We start from the raw sequence: 21009 nt of genomic DNA on the forward strand, positions 1-21009 counted from the left end.
ACCCGTAATGTCAGAACGTAGCATTCTCTCCCACGTGGGAGTCTTCGTGCGCATGCGCATGGGCATGCTGACGTCATAGTTCGACGGCGGTCCATCCTCTAAAATCGTAAGGAATAACTAATACTTATTTCTGCCACTAGGGCGGCATGACGATCAGCGTGATCATAGGATCCCTACGTGATCATTGCTTGGGAAGTTTAGAAGCTGATAAATCTGAGTCACCTCTATTATCCTAATGTGGTGGCCTTGTTATCCGAATATGCTTGACTGATCAGACTTATCCACTACTCTGCACAAAGTGTTTATGCGGTGTGGTTAAAGAAGTTTTCACTTAAAAAAGCAAAAGACTACTCATCAGGCTATTTGCATTCTTATTTAATCTCTTTGGTTTAACATTTGTAAAATAGTACCCATTATATTGATAGGTTGTTATAATGTTGTTGAAAATTGAACGTTACGTAAGAACTAGTATGTTGTCATAATGCAGGAGAAACGAATTCTAACGGCATCTGCTTAGAACTAAAGAGAACGGCAGAAATGCTTCTATTGAGCGGTTAGTCATTCATTCTACGTGTTGATCGATCTAAGACGTAAGTTTAAGGTTATGACTGCGGCATTATTATGTAGTTTACTTTATTACATCTTCAATAGTATTTATTTTTAGGAGAACAGTTTCTAGGAAAATCAACGGGCGTCATGTTAACAAGTGTTCGATAAAGTGTATATAATTTTCTTCTTCGTTTGTGGTTTCCAAATAAATTGCAAATATGGTTTTTGAATCGATTATAGCAGAGCTTCTCAATAAAGTTTTGGGAGAGTATATAGAAAATTTGGATTATACGCAATTAAAACTTAGTTTATGGGGAGGTGAGTATGATTTTAATATTTTTACATGTCTTTTATCAAATATTACATTGTCCTTCATGTAATGTTTATATTTAAATTATAAAATTGTTAAAAAGTTCTGGTTAAACAGGGGGAAAAATGTTGAAAGTTATTATGATATCACATATTATCTTGCCTTAATTTACGCAATATATAATAATGTGTGTGTGTGAAACGTATTAAAATATAACAAGGTGTTATTGGGTGTGAGATGTGACATCAGCTTCTATTTCTGATGTCATTATACGAGCTTTTTATCAGACGCTATATATCAGTATATTTTTCAACTTGACTATAATAGTAACTGATATAAAAATGACTATATAAAAATTCCATTTAATCTAAAGAAGTCATTTATCTTTTAATATTTATTTTATTATATATTGTATTAATTCAATTTTAATAGAAAAGTGATATTTTTTCACATTTTCTCTATTTCTCTATTTAATTTATTCATATAATTGAAATATTTTCAACACAATATGATATAACTTAATATTATTTAGTATTATCATTAAATAAACGTGTCTTATTCTAGGTGATGTTGTATTGACAGATTTATTAATAAAAGATACAGCGTTAGATGTACTGGATTTACCTATAAGATTAGAATATGGTCGATTAGGTTCGTAAATATATTAGATATATTTTATGACTGGATACATTTTATACGAAATAAGAATTAACAAACAATGTTTAATATTGTTCTTCATATTATATTTAGGTAAATTAATATTAAAGATTCCATATAAAGACATATGGAATGCTCAAGTAGATGCAATAGTCGAAGAATTATTTATACTTGTTGTACCTTCCAGCCAAGTTTCTTATGATTCTGAAAAAGAAGCAAGACAACAATTAGAATCGAAGAGAGCTGAACTTGCAAGAATAGAGAAAAACAAACAATTAGCAGAAACTAAACGTAAATTTGTAAATTATTAATATTATTAATATATTTTTTGAAATGAGGAAAAAAGAAAGATATAAATTTAAGTATAATAAATGATATATTTATTTATTCATAGCACAAGAAAAGCTAAATGATTCAATGGTTGAAAAGTTAATTGCTCGTATGATCAAAAATATACACATTGAAATAAAGCGAATTCATGTACGTTATGAAGATCATGTTACATTTAAAGATCATCCATTTTCGGTTGGATTCACATTAAATACATTTGTCGTAGAAAGTTGTACAGATACTTGGAGTACAACTGGTAACATGAAAGATATGTATGCAATTCCTCAAATTTATAAGGTAAATAATAGGTTTAACTAACAGTTATTTTTTTTACGACAGAAATAAATAGGTATAATTTATGAATTGGCACTATTTAAAAGATCGTTGTCATTTACATTAATTTGTTAATATTTTTACAGTTATGTACACTAGATGGCCTAGCTGTATATCTTAATACTGGTGTAGAACAATTTAGTAAAAATTCACAATCTATGTATTCCAAATTATTCTGTGATGGTATTGCAACGATAGATTATACTCCTACTGGTTATTTATATTGTAAGTTATATTTTATTGTATATTGTTGGATGTTGTAATCATTTAAAAATCTGTAGATAAATCTTAGATATTATTATGCTTTTTATATTATTATAGTATTGGGTCCAATAAATGTTAATGCAAAATTAAAGCTTAATCCAAAGCCTGAAACAGATGGTAGTAATTATACTATTCCAAAAATATGGCTCAATTTGGAAATGCTTAAATTACGAATAGCATTGACGAAACATCAATATCAAACTTTAGTACAATTAGGAGAAGGTCTGGATCAAGCTCAAAAAGCTGCTCCATACAGAAAATATAGACCAAATTTAACGTCATATAGAGGTCATTACAAAGAATGGTAAGTAGAAAAAACTTATCTCTTTAAATGCTTATATAAACATGTAAAGTATATTCTTTATTTCACATTTTATAATTAATAGGTGGTTATTTGCATATACTTGTATATTGGAAGAAACTGTAAAAAGATATCGTAGAAATTGGGACTGGAATCATATGAAAACACATAGAGATATGTGTCGCGAATATGCACAAGTATATCAAACTAAATTAACAACTAAGAAATTAACGCAAGATATAGAAGAACGTCTTAACACTTATGAGACAAAGTTAGATCTTTTCAATTTAGTTATTATCAGACAACAAATTGAAATGGAAGTAAGTATTATACGTATTATTTAACTGAATTTGTGTTGAATTATGTTTAATAGCTTTTATTATTTTATGATAGGTCGAAAGATTAGCAGAGAAAGAAAAGAATCTTAAAGCAAAAAAAGGGTGGTTTGGATTTTTATGGGGCTCTCCTCAAACAGAAGAAACTCAAGAATTGAATTCTGCTGCAGCTATTAGTAATTATTTTCTTTTATTTTCTATATTTATTTTAAATTACATTGTAACCTCTAATTGTTTAAACTTTCTGATATAAAGTAGTATGAATCAAGTAATATGTTTAATAATTTAAAATTCGTTATCATACGTATTATTATTTATTATAGTGCGTAAATTTGAGGAAGCCATGACACCACAAGAGAAGGAAAAATTGTATCGAGCAATTGATTATCAAGAGAATACTGCACCAGCTCATTATCCTGAAACATATGAAATGATTGATACTAATTTCTTCTTACATGGTCTTCAGTTACTTCTTTTAGATACAGATAAAGAACATCCAAGTATCTTGGATCTACAATTAAATATTGTTCAGGCCGGTTTTAAGTCACGACCTTCTGGCAATGCTATTTTGTAAGTTTATACATTTAAAAAGATATATACTGTGTATGGAATGAAAGAATATTTGTATTTTCTGCAATACAAATGTTTATAAAGATTATTGCATTGTTGTGTTCAATATTCTAAATAATAAATAATAATATTATTTTTTTTTTCAGAATAACGACATCAATAGGTGATATGAAACTTTTCGGAGTAAAACAAAATGATTATATTCCTTCACTTTTTAATTCTGAACATGAAAACGCAGATAATGTTTTATTATCTATTGCTTATGAAAAAAATCCTCTTGATAAATTATGTGGAGATCGTATTATTATAAAGTCAAAGTCTGTGGATATTGTATACGATGCTCAAACAATAATAGAATTAGTTAAATTATTTAAAGTTCCAAATTCTTCAGCTTTAAATCAGTGAGTTATATCTTTCTCATGTGAATTTTTGGACATAATCAATAATACGATGTTCTACACAGAAGAATTTTATTTTTTATAGAATTCAAGCAGCTGCTGCAGAACAATTAGAAGGCTTAAAAGAAAAGTCTGCCTTAGGTTTAGAGTATGCTATCGAAAAGCATTCAGTATTAGATATTCAGGTATAATGTTTTATAAATACATATTGGAAATAAAAGGATTCTTAAAAATAAAAAATATAGATAAAAATAGATATTATATCAATACTTTTCGATTGCAGGTAGACATGCAGGCATCCCAATTAATTATACCACTTGGTGGATTATATGATAGTACTAAATCATTATTTATAATAAATTTGGGTAGTTTGAAGATGCATTCTCTTGAGAAGCCCAAAAGTGATAAATCCAAAACAACTGTTAAACAGCTTGCTAGTATGGGTAAAAGTGAAGAAGATATTTTGTTACACTTAAGGGAACATAGTTATGATAAATTTGCTCTGAACATAGTTAATTTTCAGGTATTCATTTTTTATTTATATATCTTTGCAAAATAAAGTATTAAAATTTTATCTTTTTTTTATCTTTATAGATTCTTGTTGCATTAGGAAATGAAAATTGGCGAGAAGCTTTAATGAAACACGGTTCAATGACATTACTGTGTCCAACTACATTAGAAATTCAATTTCATAAATGTTTAATAACAGATGATCCTTTATTACCCAAAATGAGATTAGTGGGACAATTACCATCTCTTGCTATTAATATAACAGGTTATTATATATTTTTTATTATCCAATATTTTTACCAATTAATTTTTGTAATAAATATGAAAATACAAGATTTTTCATATTGTAGACATACGCTTGCTAGAAGCTCTCAACATTGTTCAAAGCATTCCATTCCCCGAGGAAGAAACTTCAGCACAACTTAATAAGTCATCACTTGTAAGAAATTTATAAGTAAACTAATATTGCTTTCTTTCATTGCCATATATTTTATTATAAGTACTTATTTTTCTTTTGTTTTAGAGTAAATCCGTTTCTCAATTGTCTTTATTCAAGGAATTGACTACAATTTCTTCTCCCAATGGTAAAAAGAAACAGGAAGATAAACCTCTTAAACAAACAACTGATTTAGAAATGAAGTTTGAAATGAAAGGTAATTACTTTCTGATATAATAGACACAATAATTATTATATTTATATTAATGATATATAATATTTATATATTTGTCAGAATTCACTTTATCAATCTCTAAACAAGAAGATGAAACAGTCGTGCCATTTGTAAGATTTGAAATTTTACAATTAGAAGTTGGAATGTTGCAACGTTCTTATGATCAGGAAATAATATTAAAATTAGGCGGTACTCAAATGAAGCAGTACTATAATAATGGAGAAATTTTTATGATAAATACTCCCATGTCAACTGGAAAGAATGAATATCTTATTATAGTGCAATATGTTAATGTAAGTCTAGTTTTGTAGTTTATAATTTATATTTTCATAATGAAAACGCTAAGTATATATTTTCTATTGTTATAGGTGAATAAGCGGTCACCAGAATTTACTACACGACATGGATCAGTTGTAAAATTGTTACAACTAGAATTTACTACATTAGATGTATTACTTCATCAAGAAGCGCTTATAAATCTTTTAAAATTTGTGACAGATATACAAGTAATATAACATGCGTTATTCGCAATTTGAACAATCTTTGCTTACTCTTCTATTTTTCTTTGCTTTTTTTTGTTTTTAGGACAAGATACAATCTATGTCTGCAGCTTTAAAAGAAAAATTGCAAGAAGATATAGTTCCATCTCGGCCTACTCATTTACCTCTCATACAAGAAGAAACTTCTGCATTTATCAAAGATCAAATTCAAAAGCAGAGAATTAAACCTTCCAGTTCTCGTACGTATTCCTGTTTTTATAATAGTAATTTTTCGTTACAATTGTATAATGCTTAAAATTTAATTTTAAAAAACGATCCAAATAGAGTTACCACTTCTAGAAATTATATTATTTGTATGCAGGACGTAAAAGAGGAGTGATAGAGTTTATAGATTTAAAAGTAAAAGCTAAAGTTGGCACCATTAGCATGAAAATGATTAGTGATGTGAGAGATATTAGTGCGTTTTTTATCGAAGGCATTATTGCTGGTTTTATAATGAAGGCTTCTTACTCGCAAGCAAATATTAATCTTACTTCCATTAATATCCAAGATCTCAATACTACATCAATTTATAAAAATGTAAGATTTTTAATATTTTTTTTTTACGTTGATAAAAACTGTTTTTTTATTATGCAAATACTGTCTTTATTAATTTTATAGATTATATCAGTAGACGCCGAAGAATCCTTAAAAATTGAAGCAATAATATACAATATTGAACCACAAGAATTTGATAAAAACAATATGTCTATTAAAATTATTATGGGCTGTCATCGTATTATATTTTTAAATGCCTTTGTTACAAATATTATGGTAAGTGGCAGGAATGTAAATTTCTTATAATAATAATTAAATAATAATAATAATAACGTACGTATAAAAGTAACAACATTTATTTTTGTATGTTTAGAATTTTCTCAATAATTTCCAAGTAGCTCAACAAGCAATTAAAGAAGCATCTGCAGCTGCTGCAGAAGCAGCGAAAACTAATATTAAAGATGTGCAAGAAAGTGCAACGCGAGTGGAGTTGAATGTTAACATTAAGGTATATAAAAATTACACGAATATAATATGAATTATACGAATTATATTTCAAGATGTGTATGCTATGCGATTTAGCTATTCTAATTCATATGTTGTAACATTTTAGGCTCCGATTATATATGTACCTAGAAATTCAAAAAGCGAGCATTGTTTAATGTTAGATATGGGTAACCTTACAGTTTGTAACATTTTCAAAAAATTAGAAACTGAAACTGAATCTGGAGAATATCCTATAGTTGATGAAATGAAGATCGAATTACAAAACTTAAAACTTTCAAGGTATAATACATTGAATAGAGTTGAATCTTTTAAATGTTTATATTTTTACGTGCCTTTGTATTTTTTATTTTTTTTATAGGATAAGACTAAATAAAATTGAATTTACGATTGAAAACGAAGTCCTATTGCTAGAACCAGTTAGTTTTACATTATTAATGAAACGTAATTTGTCAACTGCATGGTATACTTCTATACCAGATATTGATATGTACGGCCGATTAAACAAAATTAATATGTTATTAAGTCAGGAAGACTATGCAACCGTAATAAAAGTTTTAGAAGAAAATTTAGGAGAATCAACGGAAGAGCCTAAATCTTCGCAAATTCCAGAACATTTTGATAAAAAGTCTTTATTAGATCAGCAGAATAAACGAAAAGCAAGTAAGTAAATATAATAATTTTGTTAACTTTCAATTATTTCTTGTATATTTATATTTATATTTCATTTGATTTTAATTTACAGTAGAACCAATTAAAGTGGATATTAATACAGAAAAAGAAATTATAAATTTGCAAGAGCAAAAACATGTGCACACGTTTATTAAATTTGAATTTATTATGGATAGCCTTGTCATTAATTTGTTCACAGGCGGCTCCAAAATGGTAAAGTTATATATTTGAGGGTTATTACAGATTATGTATTACATATTACACATTATATTATATATATACAATACACACTCTGCCGTGTGTGTGTTTAAATAAATAAATAAATACATTTACTTGCTTTAAGCATTATAGGATTATGTTCTATTGCAGTTACAGACTCAGACATCACCTCTACATCTTCCGGAAAGTGGTTTGGCAAAGTTTTCGTTAACACATTTTGGAGTTAAAGGGCGAATATTCGCTGATGGTTTATTAGTAACCTCTATCCTTCTTATGAATTGTACTTTAGATGATATTCGGCCTAATAGAGAAAGTACTTTAACAAGACTCATGGAAAGAACAACAGCCTTGTCGACTGTACATGATACAGAAAAAGATACAAAACCTGTGAGAAGTATGTTGGATGTAACAATTAGGCAAGGCCCTAATGACATGTTTGGTGAATAAACATATATATATATATATATATATTTAATTGTGGAATACATCTTATATTTTTAATGTCTAATGTGTCTTATATATACATATTTATATATAAATTTTCAGTTGACGTCAGAGTGTTTTCATTCAGCATTATCGTGTCACTTGATTATCTAATGAAAATAAAAGATTTCTTTAACATTGAATCTTCTACAGCAAGTAAAAATGTACATCAATCTTCACAAAAAGGTTATACTGATACAGTAACTAAAAAAAAGTCACCTCAAACATCAGGAAATGTTACTCAAATGTTAACTGTGAATTTACACGTTGAAAAGCCAGATATCATTCTTCTTGAAGATATGGATGATATAAATTCAAATTGTATATTATTAAATGTGTGTAATATATAAACACTATCTTTCTATTTCTTAATATTATTAATACTAATGCATTGTTATTATATGTAAAAATTGTATTCTTATAGACTGAATTACTTTTAAAAATGCGTATTATGGGTGAACATCAAGTAATAACAGGTTCTATTAAAGATCTTTCTCTTCTAACTGGTATATATAATCCTGCTAAAAGGGCCGATTGGATATATCAAGTATGAAACAATTATATAATTGTGATATATATTTTATTATATAATTATATTATTTACAACTAGAGATTTATTTAAAAAACTTATATTTTTTATTTAATCCATCTATAAGGTTTTAAGACCATGTAGTGTTAGTGTAGCAGGCTCTACACCTGACGAAAAAGGTCTGCACATAGATGTATGCTGTACAGACATTCACATTTCCGTTTCGCCAGGTATTTATGAGCAAATATTAGTAATTATTCTTCATTAACAATAAATAAATTATATCTTATAGGTGTAATTGAAATTTTGAACAAGGTCATTCATACTGCAACTAAAGCAGAAGTGGAAGATAGCGAAGTGATAAAGCATGAACCTAATTATGAAGGACTTTGGCTAATTACACCATATGAAGAACAAGATTATTGGTTTTTGAAAACAGGTTTAATACACACCATAATTTCTATTTAAAACAATCTATTTCTTAAATATCGATATTTTTTGTCTGATAATTTTTCAATATTTGTTTATAGAGATTGCAGTAGAGGCATTAGAAGATTTTACTTATCCTGATTACGACAATAATGCGATTTATAAACCTGAACTAGCAATCATTTCTGCACCAACAATTTTGTTAACATTAGAAGCAGGCGTTGGTAATAAAACGTTACCAATGCTTTTGATGCATATTGGATTTCAGAGCAATGTCAATGATTGGAGTACTAAATCTGTATGATTTTCTACATGTATTTATATGAATTTAAAAAACAAATTCTTTTTACTATTATACAATTTTATTATATATATTTTGTAGATGTCCGTGGAATGTACAATTTCACTCATAATGGCATATTATAATAGTCGTTTGGCTTTATGGGAACCATTGATTGAACCAAAAGAAGGAATTCAAACTGGAAAACGTACTTCAACTCCTTGGGAATTAAAAACGAAAGTAAATTCTTAAAAATAATTTAAAATGTGAAAATTATTTTATTAAAACATATTCAAATTATGTTTATTTTTTTTATTTTTTATTACCAGGTACAATTTAATGATTTAGCAGTGAACTCTAGAGGAGCTAGTGCTGTCAGTCCAAGTGTAGAAAGTGAACCAGAAGATTTACATCAAGTTGCTAAAATGTCTATTGATGTAACTTCTTCTGTAAGAGAATTGATTATAATAATTTTTCAGAAAGTAAATTATTTCAATTTAATAATTTCATTTTATTTTTAAATGAAGGAAAATTTAGAGATTACAGTGACCAAAACATGTCTTGATGTATTAAAACAATTAGGTAATGCATTCTCTTCTGCTATGGTAGTTGGTGGAAAAACGGCTACCCAAAAATTCGCACCATATGTATTGAAAAATGAAACAGGCTTGCCAATGATTCTTGATTTAGAACTAAGTCATTTTAAGGTAAAAGTAGTATGTCATAAATTCCTTAATTTATGTTCTCTTATATTATAGATATAAGAATGTATACATAATAATGAAATACATTAATACATATTTTAGATATTTGACAGTGGTTCAAGATCAAGTAATAATGCAGATTCATATACCGAAGTAATTCTTGAATCTGGAGCATCCGTAGAACTCGCACCAAAGTTTATGAAAATAGAAACACAGCTTCTTGAACAATTAAAAGCTAACTCTGTTAAAGATAGAGGAGACAATAAATTTGTCGTTTCGGTAATTTATTTAATTTTTTAATACTTAAATGTATTCACATTAAATAATTTGTATATATATACATGTAATACATGCTCGCTGGTATATATTAATGCATTTTTTAGTTTAAAGGAATTTATGATAGATTAACAATACCAGTTCTTCGAGCAGATAAAAGATTCTTTTCATTGAAATATCGTAAAGATAATTCTGAAGAATGGGGCATTGTTTCTGACGTTGTTGTTGATGAAGGAAGTACTATTGTTACGCTTAGAAGTATCCTTCAGGTAAATATGTTTTTACATGATTATAAAAATAGAATTTTTTTATTACTTAATACACTTAGAAATTGAAAAAAAAAACAACTGCGAAAATTTAATATTCAATTGCATAGAATTAGATTAACAATAATTATTGTAGGTACATAATCATTTTACTGAACCCATATCAGTATATTATATGACGAAACGAGGAAACGAAGTTGAATGTGTAGGCACAGTAGCTCCTAATGATCGATTGAATCTTCCATTGGATGCTGTATATACACCAACAAATATTTATTGGTTATTCTTTAGCGTTAACGGGTTAGTTCATTCTCTATACTATATACATATATTAAATTATCAGTTTCATATTATTAGATTTAAATTTAAATCGTTATTACAGGTATATGGTTTCAATAGAACCATTTGTTTGGAAAGATCTTCAAAAGAATGTTTCCATGACAAAACTGTTAAAATGTGAAGCAAGATCAAAACAAGAAATAATAGAACCGTTTTACGTACAGGTAATTAAGCCATTCTATATAAAATCCTTTTTATATAATCTTTTTTTAGATTATATTTTTAAACAAATCTTTTTTTCTTTGTAAATAATTTCTTACATAGCTAAAATTAATATATATGTTACACTATATTATTGTGTCAACTTTCTATTACTATAAATATAATTGTGTAATACGCGATAAAAATTAGATAATATAATATATTGCACAATTACTTCTAATTTTATTGAAAATTTTGTTGGAATGCTTCGTATGCTTATACAAGAAGCGATTTTTTACTTTTAGATGTTTTTCATGATGATTGTGGTTGGTAGTATTCTCTATAATAACAACACAATCAGTTTATTCTTAAATACTATTGACTGGCAATACAAATTGTGTTATTTTATTGATCACGTGAAAAGTTTCTGCTTGAATTGTTTTAATTCAGAGCACCCAAAATATGTGGAAACACCTATTCAGGTACTATCATATTCCTCAGTTAATATGTTGCAGTCTTGTATATTAGTGATGACTTTATGGAGAATAATAAGTGGATCTGCATTGCTCTATTAGTTAGATTGTTTGTTAATTTTGTTAACAGTGAATGTAGAGATTAATATTTTTTTTATATATGTGTATTTTTTAACTATAAAAATATTTCTATCATTTTTCCCATTGCTGAGAATATGATTAGTATGAAAATGAATATTATATATGTACAAATGATAGAGTAAAAACTAATGACTTTTGATGAGTGTCATTTACGTTTCAATTACGTGAAATTGGACATATACAAATATATATGTATATATAATTATCATATACAAATATCTTAAACTTATAATTATATAGTTAAACGACTTAATATACATGTAAAAAAAGAAAAAAGATTCTATACTGAGCTCACAGAAAGTTGGCTTCATTTATCTGGATCCGCGTAGATCACACATTTTTTATTATGCAATGACATGTTACATTTTGGTGTGATTAATAAATAGTAATACGAAATAATATAATGTAGCAAAAGAATTACCACAAGTTTTCAAATAAATATTTCAAAATGCTGTTCTTTTGCTCGGGTGCAAGCTTGATTTTGATTAATAATATAGTGATTTTCCGAGATAATTTTTCATGGATGGAAACCATGACCACGGTTTTAGATATTTATACTACATCCTCGTTTGAAATCATTTCTTTAGCATAAATCTTTGATTCAAAAAATCCTTATAAATAAAAATTAAGAAACGTAAGATTAGGAGAATTCGGTTTGCGTTACTAAACAGTTTTATAATTTATTTAAAAATTTTTTTAATAAAACTTTATATGACGTATGTTTATATAACTCATTTTTATTTTTATTTTTTGAGCGTAACATTTATACAGAAAAACCTTTGACATCCTTTATATATATATGTATATATAGATAAGGCGGGAAATGGTAAATTATTTTAAAGTAATAATGTTATTGTAAAAATATTATTTTTCTGGCTTTCGTATCAGTTGCTTGTGAAACTATGATTTAAATATTTACCGATCATTTCTTCGCATGATTCTTATGTTTAATTAGTATTGTTACATTAAATATCAAGTATTATAAATATATATTGTTTGTAATAATTCATTATATATAAATAATTTGCAGGTTGTAGGAGAGATAGAACAAGTTTATTTTGAAAATACTAGTCGTCATACAATGGCAAGCACTATTTATAATGTTCATTTATATCCATCTGTGTATCTAAAGAACTTTTTGCCAATCGACATTATTATTTGTCTTCCTGGGATTATTGAGGAAAAACTTTTGGAAGCTAGTGCTACTTTACAAATTCCAACAATTGATTACACAAAATCAAATATTATTATTAAGGTAAATATATATTGACAATATTAAAAATTTAGTAATGTAACATAATTATACAAATTTTTTACAGCTACCAAATTATTTAGAAAAAAATTGGTCATGTAAAGGTGAAATAGTAGCAAATCCACCGGAATTTTCAGTCTGGTCTTTTGAATCTTTTGATAGTGCACAAAAAGTTGTTATGGATTTGGGAATGCATACATCACATAAACATGGTTCCATTATAATGGCTCTCTATTGTCCTTTTTGGATGTTGAATAAAACTGGATTAATGTTATCTTATAGGGTAAGCATAGAAAAACATGTTTTTTAATAAACACTATATTATTAATTTTTAAATTTTATATATATTATTAATATTTCAATAATTCATTCTTAATTTATGAATGATCTATGAATGAAATGAATTTATGAAAACATTTCATATGACAATTCAATCAAACAGGTCTTTTATAGTAACAAAATTTAAAATAAAATAAATCTTTATATATACATATCTTCTAATTTTAATCTTTAAACTGACATTGAAGCAAACTTATCGACTAACTATACTAGCTTGCTTTTTTACTTATAATTCTTTTTCTATGTAGAAATAAACATGTATATTAACATAAATTCAAATATCTTTTAACAGCATTTTCGTTTTAAATAATATTCTTAAATTCATAGGATATTTCGACAAAGAATAATGATATTTTCCAATTACTGGACTCTGAACTGATAACTGACAACAAAAATGTTTTCTTGCATGATTCTTTAAATTAATATGTAAATTTATATTTTTATACTCTCTTATAAAATTTTAATCTTACTTTTAATGTATTATTTACTTATAATATTTTATCATGTAGGTGTGAATTTACATGATAAGGTGTTTTCTCAAATATATTTTACTGCATTGAACTCAAACTATTATTTTACAGAAGTCAAGTAAGGGTGGTAAAGAACACTCAAGTCCAGTTAAGGTAGAGCTTTATTATTATTGCACTTTAACTTGATGCTTTTTATAGGATAATTTTATTAAAAGCTTGTAAAATATTATTTTGGAAGCTTGTAATATCTTAGTGTTATTTATGGTTAAAGTATTTATTAGTAGAAACTTTTCAATATGCAATAGCAAATATAGATATAGATAGATATATAGATATTTATTTACTGCGTCCCCGAAGGGTTGCACTTCTTTAACAATTATCTCCTTAACCTAACTTAACACTACCCTCTCCCTCACTTCCTCTTCTTCCTCTCCCCCTTCACCCGTTCCAAACCTCCACTTCTTCCTCCCTTCTTCCCCTCCTTGCCTCTCCTTCTTCTCTCTCATGCTCCCAATCCTCTTCATCCACTCCTCCCCCATTCCACTCTCATCCAAAATTTCCTTGATCCTCTCTTCCAATCCTCTCCCGTCCTCCTCCACGACCGCTCTACTGCAGCCCTCCAACACGTGCTCCCATGTCTCTCTCTCCCAACCACACACCCTACATTTTTTCTTCTCCTCCTCTTCCCAGTATCTCCCTTCCCTCATCTCATTCCCCAATCTAAATCTCGCCACTCTTCTTTTTCTCTCTTCACTCCACTTTCCTACCCAATATCCTGGCAAACCCTCCGCAACCACCGTCTTGTACCACATGTTGTATCTCGACTCCAATATCTTCTCCCATCTCTCCACCTCCTGTCGCCTTCTTTCCTCCCTCTCAATCTCCTCCCACCTTTCCACCACCTCCACCCCGTCCTGCGCTATCCTCTCTTTGAACTTCATCCTCTCTACTTCCCACTTTGATTTCCGTACTTCTATCTCCTTTTCTCTCTCCTGCGCCTCCTTCCAACACTCTCTCGCCAGCTCACTTCCCTCTCCTCTCCTTAACTTCTCCTCATACTTCCACGCTCTCTTCGCCGCCTTTATTTTCAATTTGTCTCTCTTCCCTTCCTCCCTTACCATATACCCTGGTGTTCTCCAGTCCACCCCCATAGTCCACCTCAAAAATCTTTCCTGCACCCCCTCGATCTCCATCCTCTCCTCCCACCCCCATATTTCCGCTCCATAACTCAAAACCGTCCACACTAGCTTGTCAAACATCCACAGCCTCCTCACCCAATCCTTGCCGAACATCCTCTTCCCCAATCCCCAAATCTGCCTCATAGCCGCCCCAGCCTTCTTCACCCTCTCCTTCACATGCGCCTCTTGACCTCCATTCTTCTTGAAAACATAGCCCAGATATCTAAACTCCTTCACCTCCTCTATTCTCTTCCCCTTCCAGTTCCAATCAATCTCTCTATTTCTTCCCCCTCCTCTCCTAAATCTCACTATCTTTGTTTTCTCCACACTGACCTCCAATTTCTTCCTATCACAATATCCCTCCATTCGCCTCAGCATGCTCTCCATCTCCTCCTCCCTTTCCGCCAACAACACCACAATAGCAAATATATTATTAGTAATAATATTATGAAATTAATAATAGGTATAGGTATAATGTGTGTGTTTCGCACACATTTAAATGACATTTATATAATCATTTTATTTGTATATAAAAATGCAAAAATACACAATTAATTTTACGAGATAATAATACAAAAAATAGTACGCTTTAAATATTAATTTTTTTATCAGTATATATATAAAGGTATATTTCAGAAACTGGTTTTTGCTATGAAACCTCATCATCCACGTGCACAGTATAGGAAGAAGAAAACACGTTTGGTGACATTTTCATTTCAAAATTTATTTCAATTGGTTTAAATAACACTGAATTGCACTAATATTCATAAATTCAAAATTATAATATTATACAATGAAATTGTAATACTAATGGCATTTACTAATGATATTTCTTGCCAATATAAAAGTTGTTCTAACATCTATAAATGCACAGTCTGTTAAATAAATATAATATAATAGCTATTTATATTCTATTTCTTTCAGTAGTCCGTTTAGTTTTTCTTTGCATTTATTATATGTTTTGTATATTCTTAACAGAACACAAAAAATGGTAAAATATAATGTGTTATATGTACACACAAACACACACACACACTATGGGTATAAATGTTTAGTATACTCATGTATAATTTACAGCAGTGTTTTATTATTACATATGCATGAGCAACTAAATTGGAAAATCATTGGAAAAATATTTGTTTTCATATATTTATTTTAATAATTTATCGTAATGTTATAATTTCATTGGCTTATGTAATTGAAAACATATTATCACGAAGTAATCTATATCAGTCTTTCTTTTTATTTCAGAGTGGAGAAGATTATTTAAATATTTTATATCATCCAGAACACTTTAAAGGACCAATATTATTTTCATTCCGTTCAAAAGCCTTTTTTGGTAAAAAAAAGCAATGATTAGAGTGGAAGATGGAGAATGGTCTGAAAAGTTTTCAATTGATGTTGCTGGAAGTGAAGGAGTTGTTTCATGCAAATACAATGGAATGATATATCAGGTATTTTTTCCATTTGGTAAAAAATTTCTATTCAAATAATAAATACATGCATCTATATTTTTATCTAATCAATTTTTATATTTCAGATTGGTGTACATAATCAATTGACATATAATTCTTTAACAAAGCAAATTACATTTACACCTTATTATGTTCTTATTAATAACAGTAATTTTCTAATTGAATGTCAAGAAAGTGATAGACCTGCCGATCCATTTATCATAGTATGCTAAAAAGAGAAAAGATTATTCTTTAATGAAATATATATATATATATATATATATATATATATATATATATATATATATATATATATATATATAACATATTTATAAATATAAATTAAATATATATTATAATATAGGTTTCACCTGGAGAATGTTCTGCTTTTTGGCCTCGTTCAGAACACGAAGTGAAAACTTTGAAGGCAAAGGCTGCAGGATATCCTGAAAAAACAGCAGCTTTCATTTATACTGATAGTCATACCACGTTGTTAAAACTAGATAATAAGGTCATTATTTGTTTTATTAATATTGCTTTATTTCTAATTAAAGCATTGAAAAAGAAATTTAATAATTATTTTTATCGATTAGTACGGCGGTATTAATGTTGATATACAAATCAATGAAGGCGGAATATACATTTCAATGTCAGGTTACAGTCCTGGCAATGCTCCAGCTCTTATTATAAATCATACTCATCATTCAATCAATTTCTGGGAAAAAGGATCTATGAATATAAGGTGCACTAAAATTCATTCAGAGATTCATCTTTATAACTAACTTATAAAGAATAAGCTTTAGGCTTTACATATTTAAGTAAATAAATTTGAAGTATAAAATAATTTAATTTATGTTTCTTACAGGTTTATTCAATCATTTAACAGAATGTTTTATACTTGGGAAAATCCTGCTGGTCCAAGAAAATTAATGTGGGAAGATAATAACAAAAAAGAAATAGAAGATGATCTAAGAAAGGTAAACTAAATAAATTATTCTATTAAGGATTTAAAACCCACCAGAATTTCTAAGTTATTTCTAAGTAATCATTCTTTTATGATTAAAATTTCTAGGATACCTTAGGTGCTTTTCAAATACCTGACACAGAAGAAGAAATATATTATGTATCATTTTTAAATGGTACACAAAGAGTACTTCTGTTTACTACAAATTTAAAAATAGCTGAAGATTGTCAATTAGTAGGTGATCTTGAGCCTATTGAACAAGAGATAACTCTCAATATCCATGGAGTAGGATTTTCACTTGTAAATAATATTACTAAAACAGAGCTTTTATATATGTGCATAGCTAGGTAATATTTTGTTCAAGGATATTTATAATTTTTGGATATTATTAGTATACCAATATATTCTTACATAATGATATATTATAGCTCTGGTATAATATGGGAAACGTGTAAATCTATTGGAAGTAGATGGCGTTTTCTTAATGCAAGAGAAGTTAATATTATTGAAGAGGGATACCAAAAATACATACGCGAGTTACAAATTGAAAAGGACCCGCCTTATAGAGTATTACTTGAACCTAAGTTGGAGGTGGAGTTTTAAAAATTTAACAATCGGTGTTTTATTCTATAATAATTGCTTATCCTTTTAATCAATATTTATATTGTAATTAATTTTAGGTGGATTACTTAAATATGGAAATGTTAAAACCTCATCGTCGTTACATAAGACGTTCATTCCAAACTGGTTTATGGCTACAGTATAAAACATCAGCACATCAAGTACAATTACATGCTAAAATTAATAGATTACAGATAGATAATCAACTTTCAGATTGTGTGTTTCCAGTTATTCTAGCACCAGTTCCTCTACCTAAGAGTATCACGCAAAGTACAGGTAAAAAGTGTCCCTTTTATATTTTTTTATTATAATATTGAATTGTTCATTTAAAAAATCGTAATAATTCTATAGTACCAAAACCGTTTGCCGAGCTTAGTATGGTAAAACGTCTCTTAGAACATAGCACGGTTCAGCAATTCCGTTATTTCAAAGTACTTATTCAAGAATTCCACATTAAAGTGGATATAGTATTTATAAATGTCATAATGGCCTTTTTTGAAGCGAATGTAGCGAATGATGCAGAAGAAGTAAGATATTATATTTAAATAATTGTATTATTTATAACTATTCATCCAGTAGTATGTGTATTCTAAAAATTTTGTTATTTTGTTATTACAGAGTGAACTTTTCCGCACAGACATGAAATTAGTGCATGAACCACTCATGTATCATGTTAGTTTGATCACAACAGCTGAACAAAAAAATTTTTTTGATTTATTGCATTTTTCACCCCTTAAGGTCCGTGATATTTATTATTTATACTATTACGTATAAAAAAAGAAAATCATAAACACATTTATCTAATTATCAAATTATTCTTTCTTTATTAGATACATATTAGTTTTTCAATGACTGGTACTGGAAGTGGACCTTCTGCAGTACCTCAAGTACTTAATGTACTATTACAAGGCATTGGAGTTACTCTAACTGATATTAACGATATCGTATTCAAGTATGTTTTCCTATTTCTTAGATTTTGTTAACGTGATATAGCAATTAATAGAAAGAACATTTCTTATTTTACAGATTAGCATACTTCGAACGAGATTATACTTTCATGACACATAAACAATTAATCTCAGAAGCAACTACGCATTATGTAGGACAAGCTATTAAGCAAGCTTATGTTCTTGTGTTAGGTCTTGATGTAATTGGTAATCCATATGGTCTTGTAGTTGGTACGATGAAAGGTATCGAAGATTTATTTTATGAGCCTTTTCAAGGCGCCATACAAGGTCCAGGAGAATTTGCTGAAGGTTTATATCTTGGTGTTAGAAGTATGTTAGGTCATACTGTTGGTGGAATGGCAGGAGCTGTATCGAAAATTACAGGAGCTATGGGTATTAAAATATTACATACAATTTTTTTTCCTATCATTGTCATAGATTTAAAATCATAATATTTTTATATATAAAGGTAAAGGAATAGCTGCTTTAACTTTCGACAAAGATTACCAAAGAAAAAGACAAGAACAATTAAATAAACAGCCAGCAAATTTGCACGAAGGACTTGTCAGAAGTGGAAAAGGTTTAGTCATGGTATGTTCATGAATTAAGTTAATATTTAATATGAAATACTTTCTTACAATTTATGCTTATTAAAATTATTATTTTATTTATATATAGGGTGTTGTGGATGGTGTAACTGGTGTTGTAATGAAACCTATATCCGGCGCTAAAGAAGAAGGTATTGAAGGATTTTTCAAAGGTTTTGGAAAGGGAGTTGTTGGACTTGTAACTAGACCAACTGCTGGAGTTGTCGATTTTGCTAGTGGATCTTTCGGTGCTGTCAGGCGGTAAAAACATATTTTTTTATGTTTCGTAATATTTATTATCTATGAAAATAGTTTTTATAAACGGAAATATATTTTAGTGCGGCTGAATTAAGTGAAGAAGCTAAAAGAGTTCGTCCACCCAGATTCCTACAACCAGATAGTCTTGTTCGACCTTACATAAGAGATGAAGCTGAGGGTAATAAAATACTAGCTGTAAGTAATATATTATTTTATGATAACAATATTATTGTGTGAAATTAATTTATTTTTTTGTTTTTTCAAACAGGAACTTGAAAAAGGCAAATATGCAAATACAGATATTTATTTCTATCATATATATATCAATAAAGATGTCCTGTTGCTTACTGATAAACGTATAGCTTATCTTGAATATAGCGATTTATTCGGTGGCTGGAAGGTATGCCTTGAATCAAATTATAAGAAGTTCTCTATACAATAATATTACTTAGTTAAAATATTACTTCTCATAGGTCGATTGGACCCATACGTGGCAAGAATTTGGTGAGTTACCAAAAATAGTTGACAAAGGAGTACAGATTTGTATTAAAGATTCCTCAAAAAGAAAGAAACTAGGAAATTTATTCGGCAGCCCAGAACAATCCAAAATAATCTTAATACCAGATTCCAATATAAAACAGGTTAACCAAAACATATGTTTTTTTACTGACTATTATACTTATATATGTATTAAGTAATAATTATTTATCTCATTCCTTTTACAGTTACTTTATAGTAAAATAAGGGAACAGATGAATCAATATGGAATAACAAATGAACTTACATAAGTTACCAATATAAAAATCAAAAAGAGAAAGCTTGATTAATATATTGACAAATTATTTATGAAACCTCATGCTTAAGCAAAACTAAGAGTGCCTGAAAAGCTCAATTTGCATTAAGCTTTATAACTGAAGTTATATAATTTTCATGCACATTCAAATAGTTTTTTATAAATACTATTTGCAAGACTGACTAATACTAGCTTTTAAAAGTAGCTTATAGTAAAGAATATATTAACTGATATTGTTCCAAGATAAATATATAAAATTCGTATTCGTAGTGAATAAAATATTAATTGATTAAATTTATTTTTACGTTAATATAATTGTTTTCCTTAAAATACATGCTCATAGAATTATGTGCAACATCGTACATGCTAACAATTTATTAATTAAAACAAAAAGATACAACGCACACTTTTAAAAATATCATAAG

General features: G+C 28.3%; 1 protein-coding gene across 1 annotated transcript; it reads left to right on the forward strand.

Moving 5' to 3' along the window:
- Nucleotides 1-186: 186 nt before the first annotated feature.
- Nucleotides 187-20882, forward strand: Vps13 (vacuolar protein sorting 13C). Its single transcript, XM_015328893.2, is given in 62 exon segments — nucleotides 187-590; nucleotides 652-867; nucleotides 1424-1510; nucleotides 1610-1807; nucleotides 1911-2143; nucleotides 2266-2404; nucleotides 2501-2747; nucleotides 2830-3064; nucleotides 3138-3255; nucleotides 3403-3649; nucleotides 3796-4050; nucleotides 4133-4232; nucleotides 4331-4570; nucleotides 4642-4822; nucleotides 4908-4996; nucleotides 5081-5210; nucleotides 5289-5521; nucleotides 5597-5734; nucleotides 5814-5967; nucleotides 6090-6307; nucleotides 6389-6541; nucleotides 6639-6773; nucleotides 6879-7051; nucleotides 7131-7432; nucleotides 7515-7654; nucleotides 7811-8099; nucleotides 8207-8478; nucleotides 8568-8690; nucleotides 8800-8902; nucleotides 8965-9111; nucleotides 9203-9399; nucleotides 9484-9621; nucleotides 9711-9830; nucleotides 9909-10088; nucleotides 10188-10364; nucleotides 10469-10630; nucleotides 10764-10927; nucleotides 11010-11130; nucleotides 11413-11589; nucleotides 12752-12976; nucleotides 13041-13256; nucleotides 13894-13935; nucleotides 15597-15662; nucleotides 16212-16308; nucleotides 16311-16414; nucleotides 16501-16638; nucleotides 16779-16925; nucleotides 17008-17156; nucleotides 17280-17391; nucleotides 17487-17725; nucleotides 17807-17969; nucleotides 18059-18275; nucleotides 18351-18526; nucleotides 18618-18737; nucleotides 18830-18951; nucleotides 19026-19339; nucleotides 19416-19537; nucleotides 19625-19794; nucleotides 19872-19986; nucleotides 20060-20191; nucleotides 20265-20432; nucleotides 20517-20882. Coding segments are annotated over 61 exon segments (10032 nt in total). The 5' UTR covers nucleotides 187-590; nucleotides 652-767; the 3' UTR covers nucleotides 20580-20882.
- Nucleotides 20883-21009: the final 127 nt, after the last annotated feature.

Source organism: Polistes dominula, unplaced genomic scaffold, assembly GCF_049000335.1.
Source record: "Polistes dominula isolate Pdom_NZ unplaced genomic scaffold, Pdom_raw_medaka contig_16, whole genome shotgun sequence".
In the NCBI taxonomy this organism is placed as follows: domain Eukaryota; kingdom Metazoa; phylum Arthropoda; class Insecta; order Hymenoptera; family Vespidae; genus Polistes; species Polistes dominula.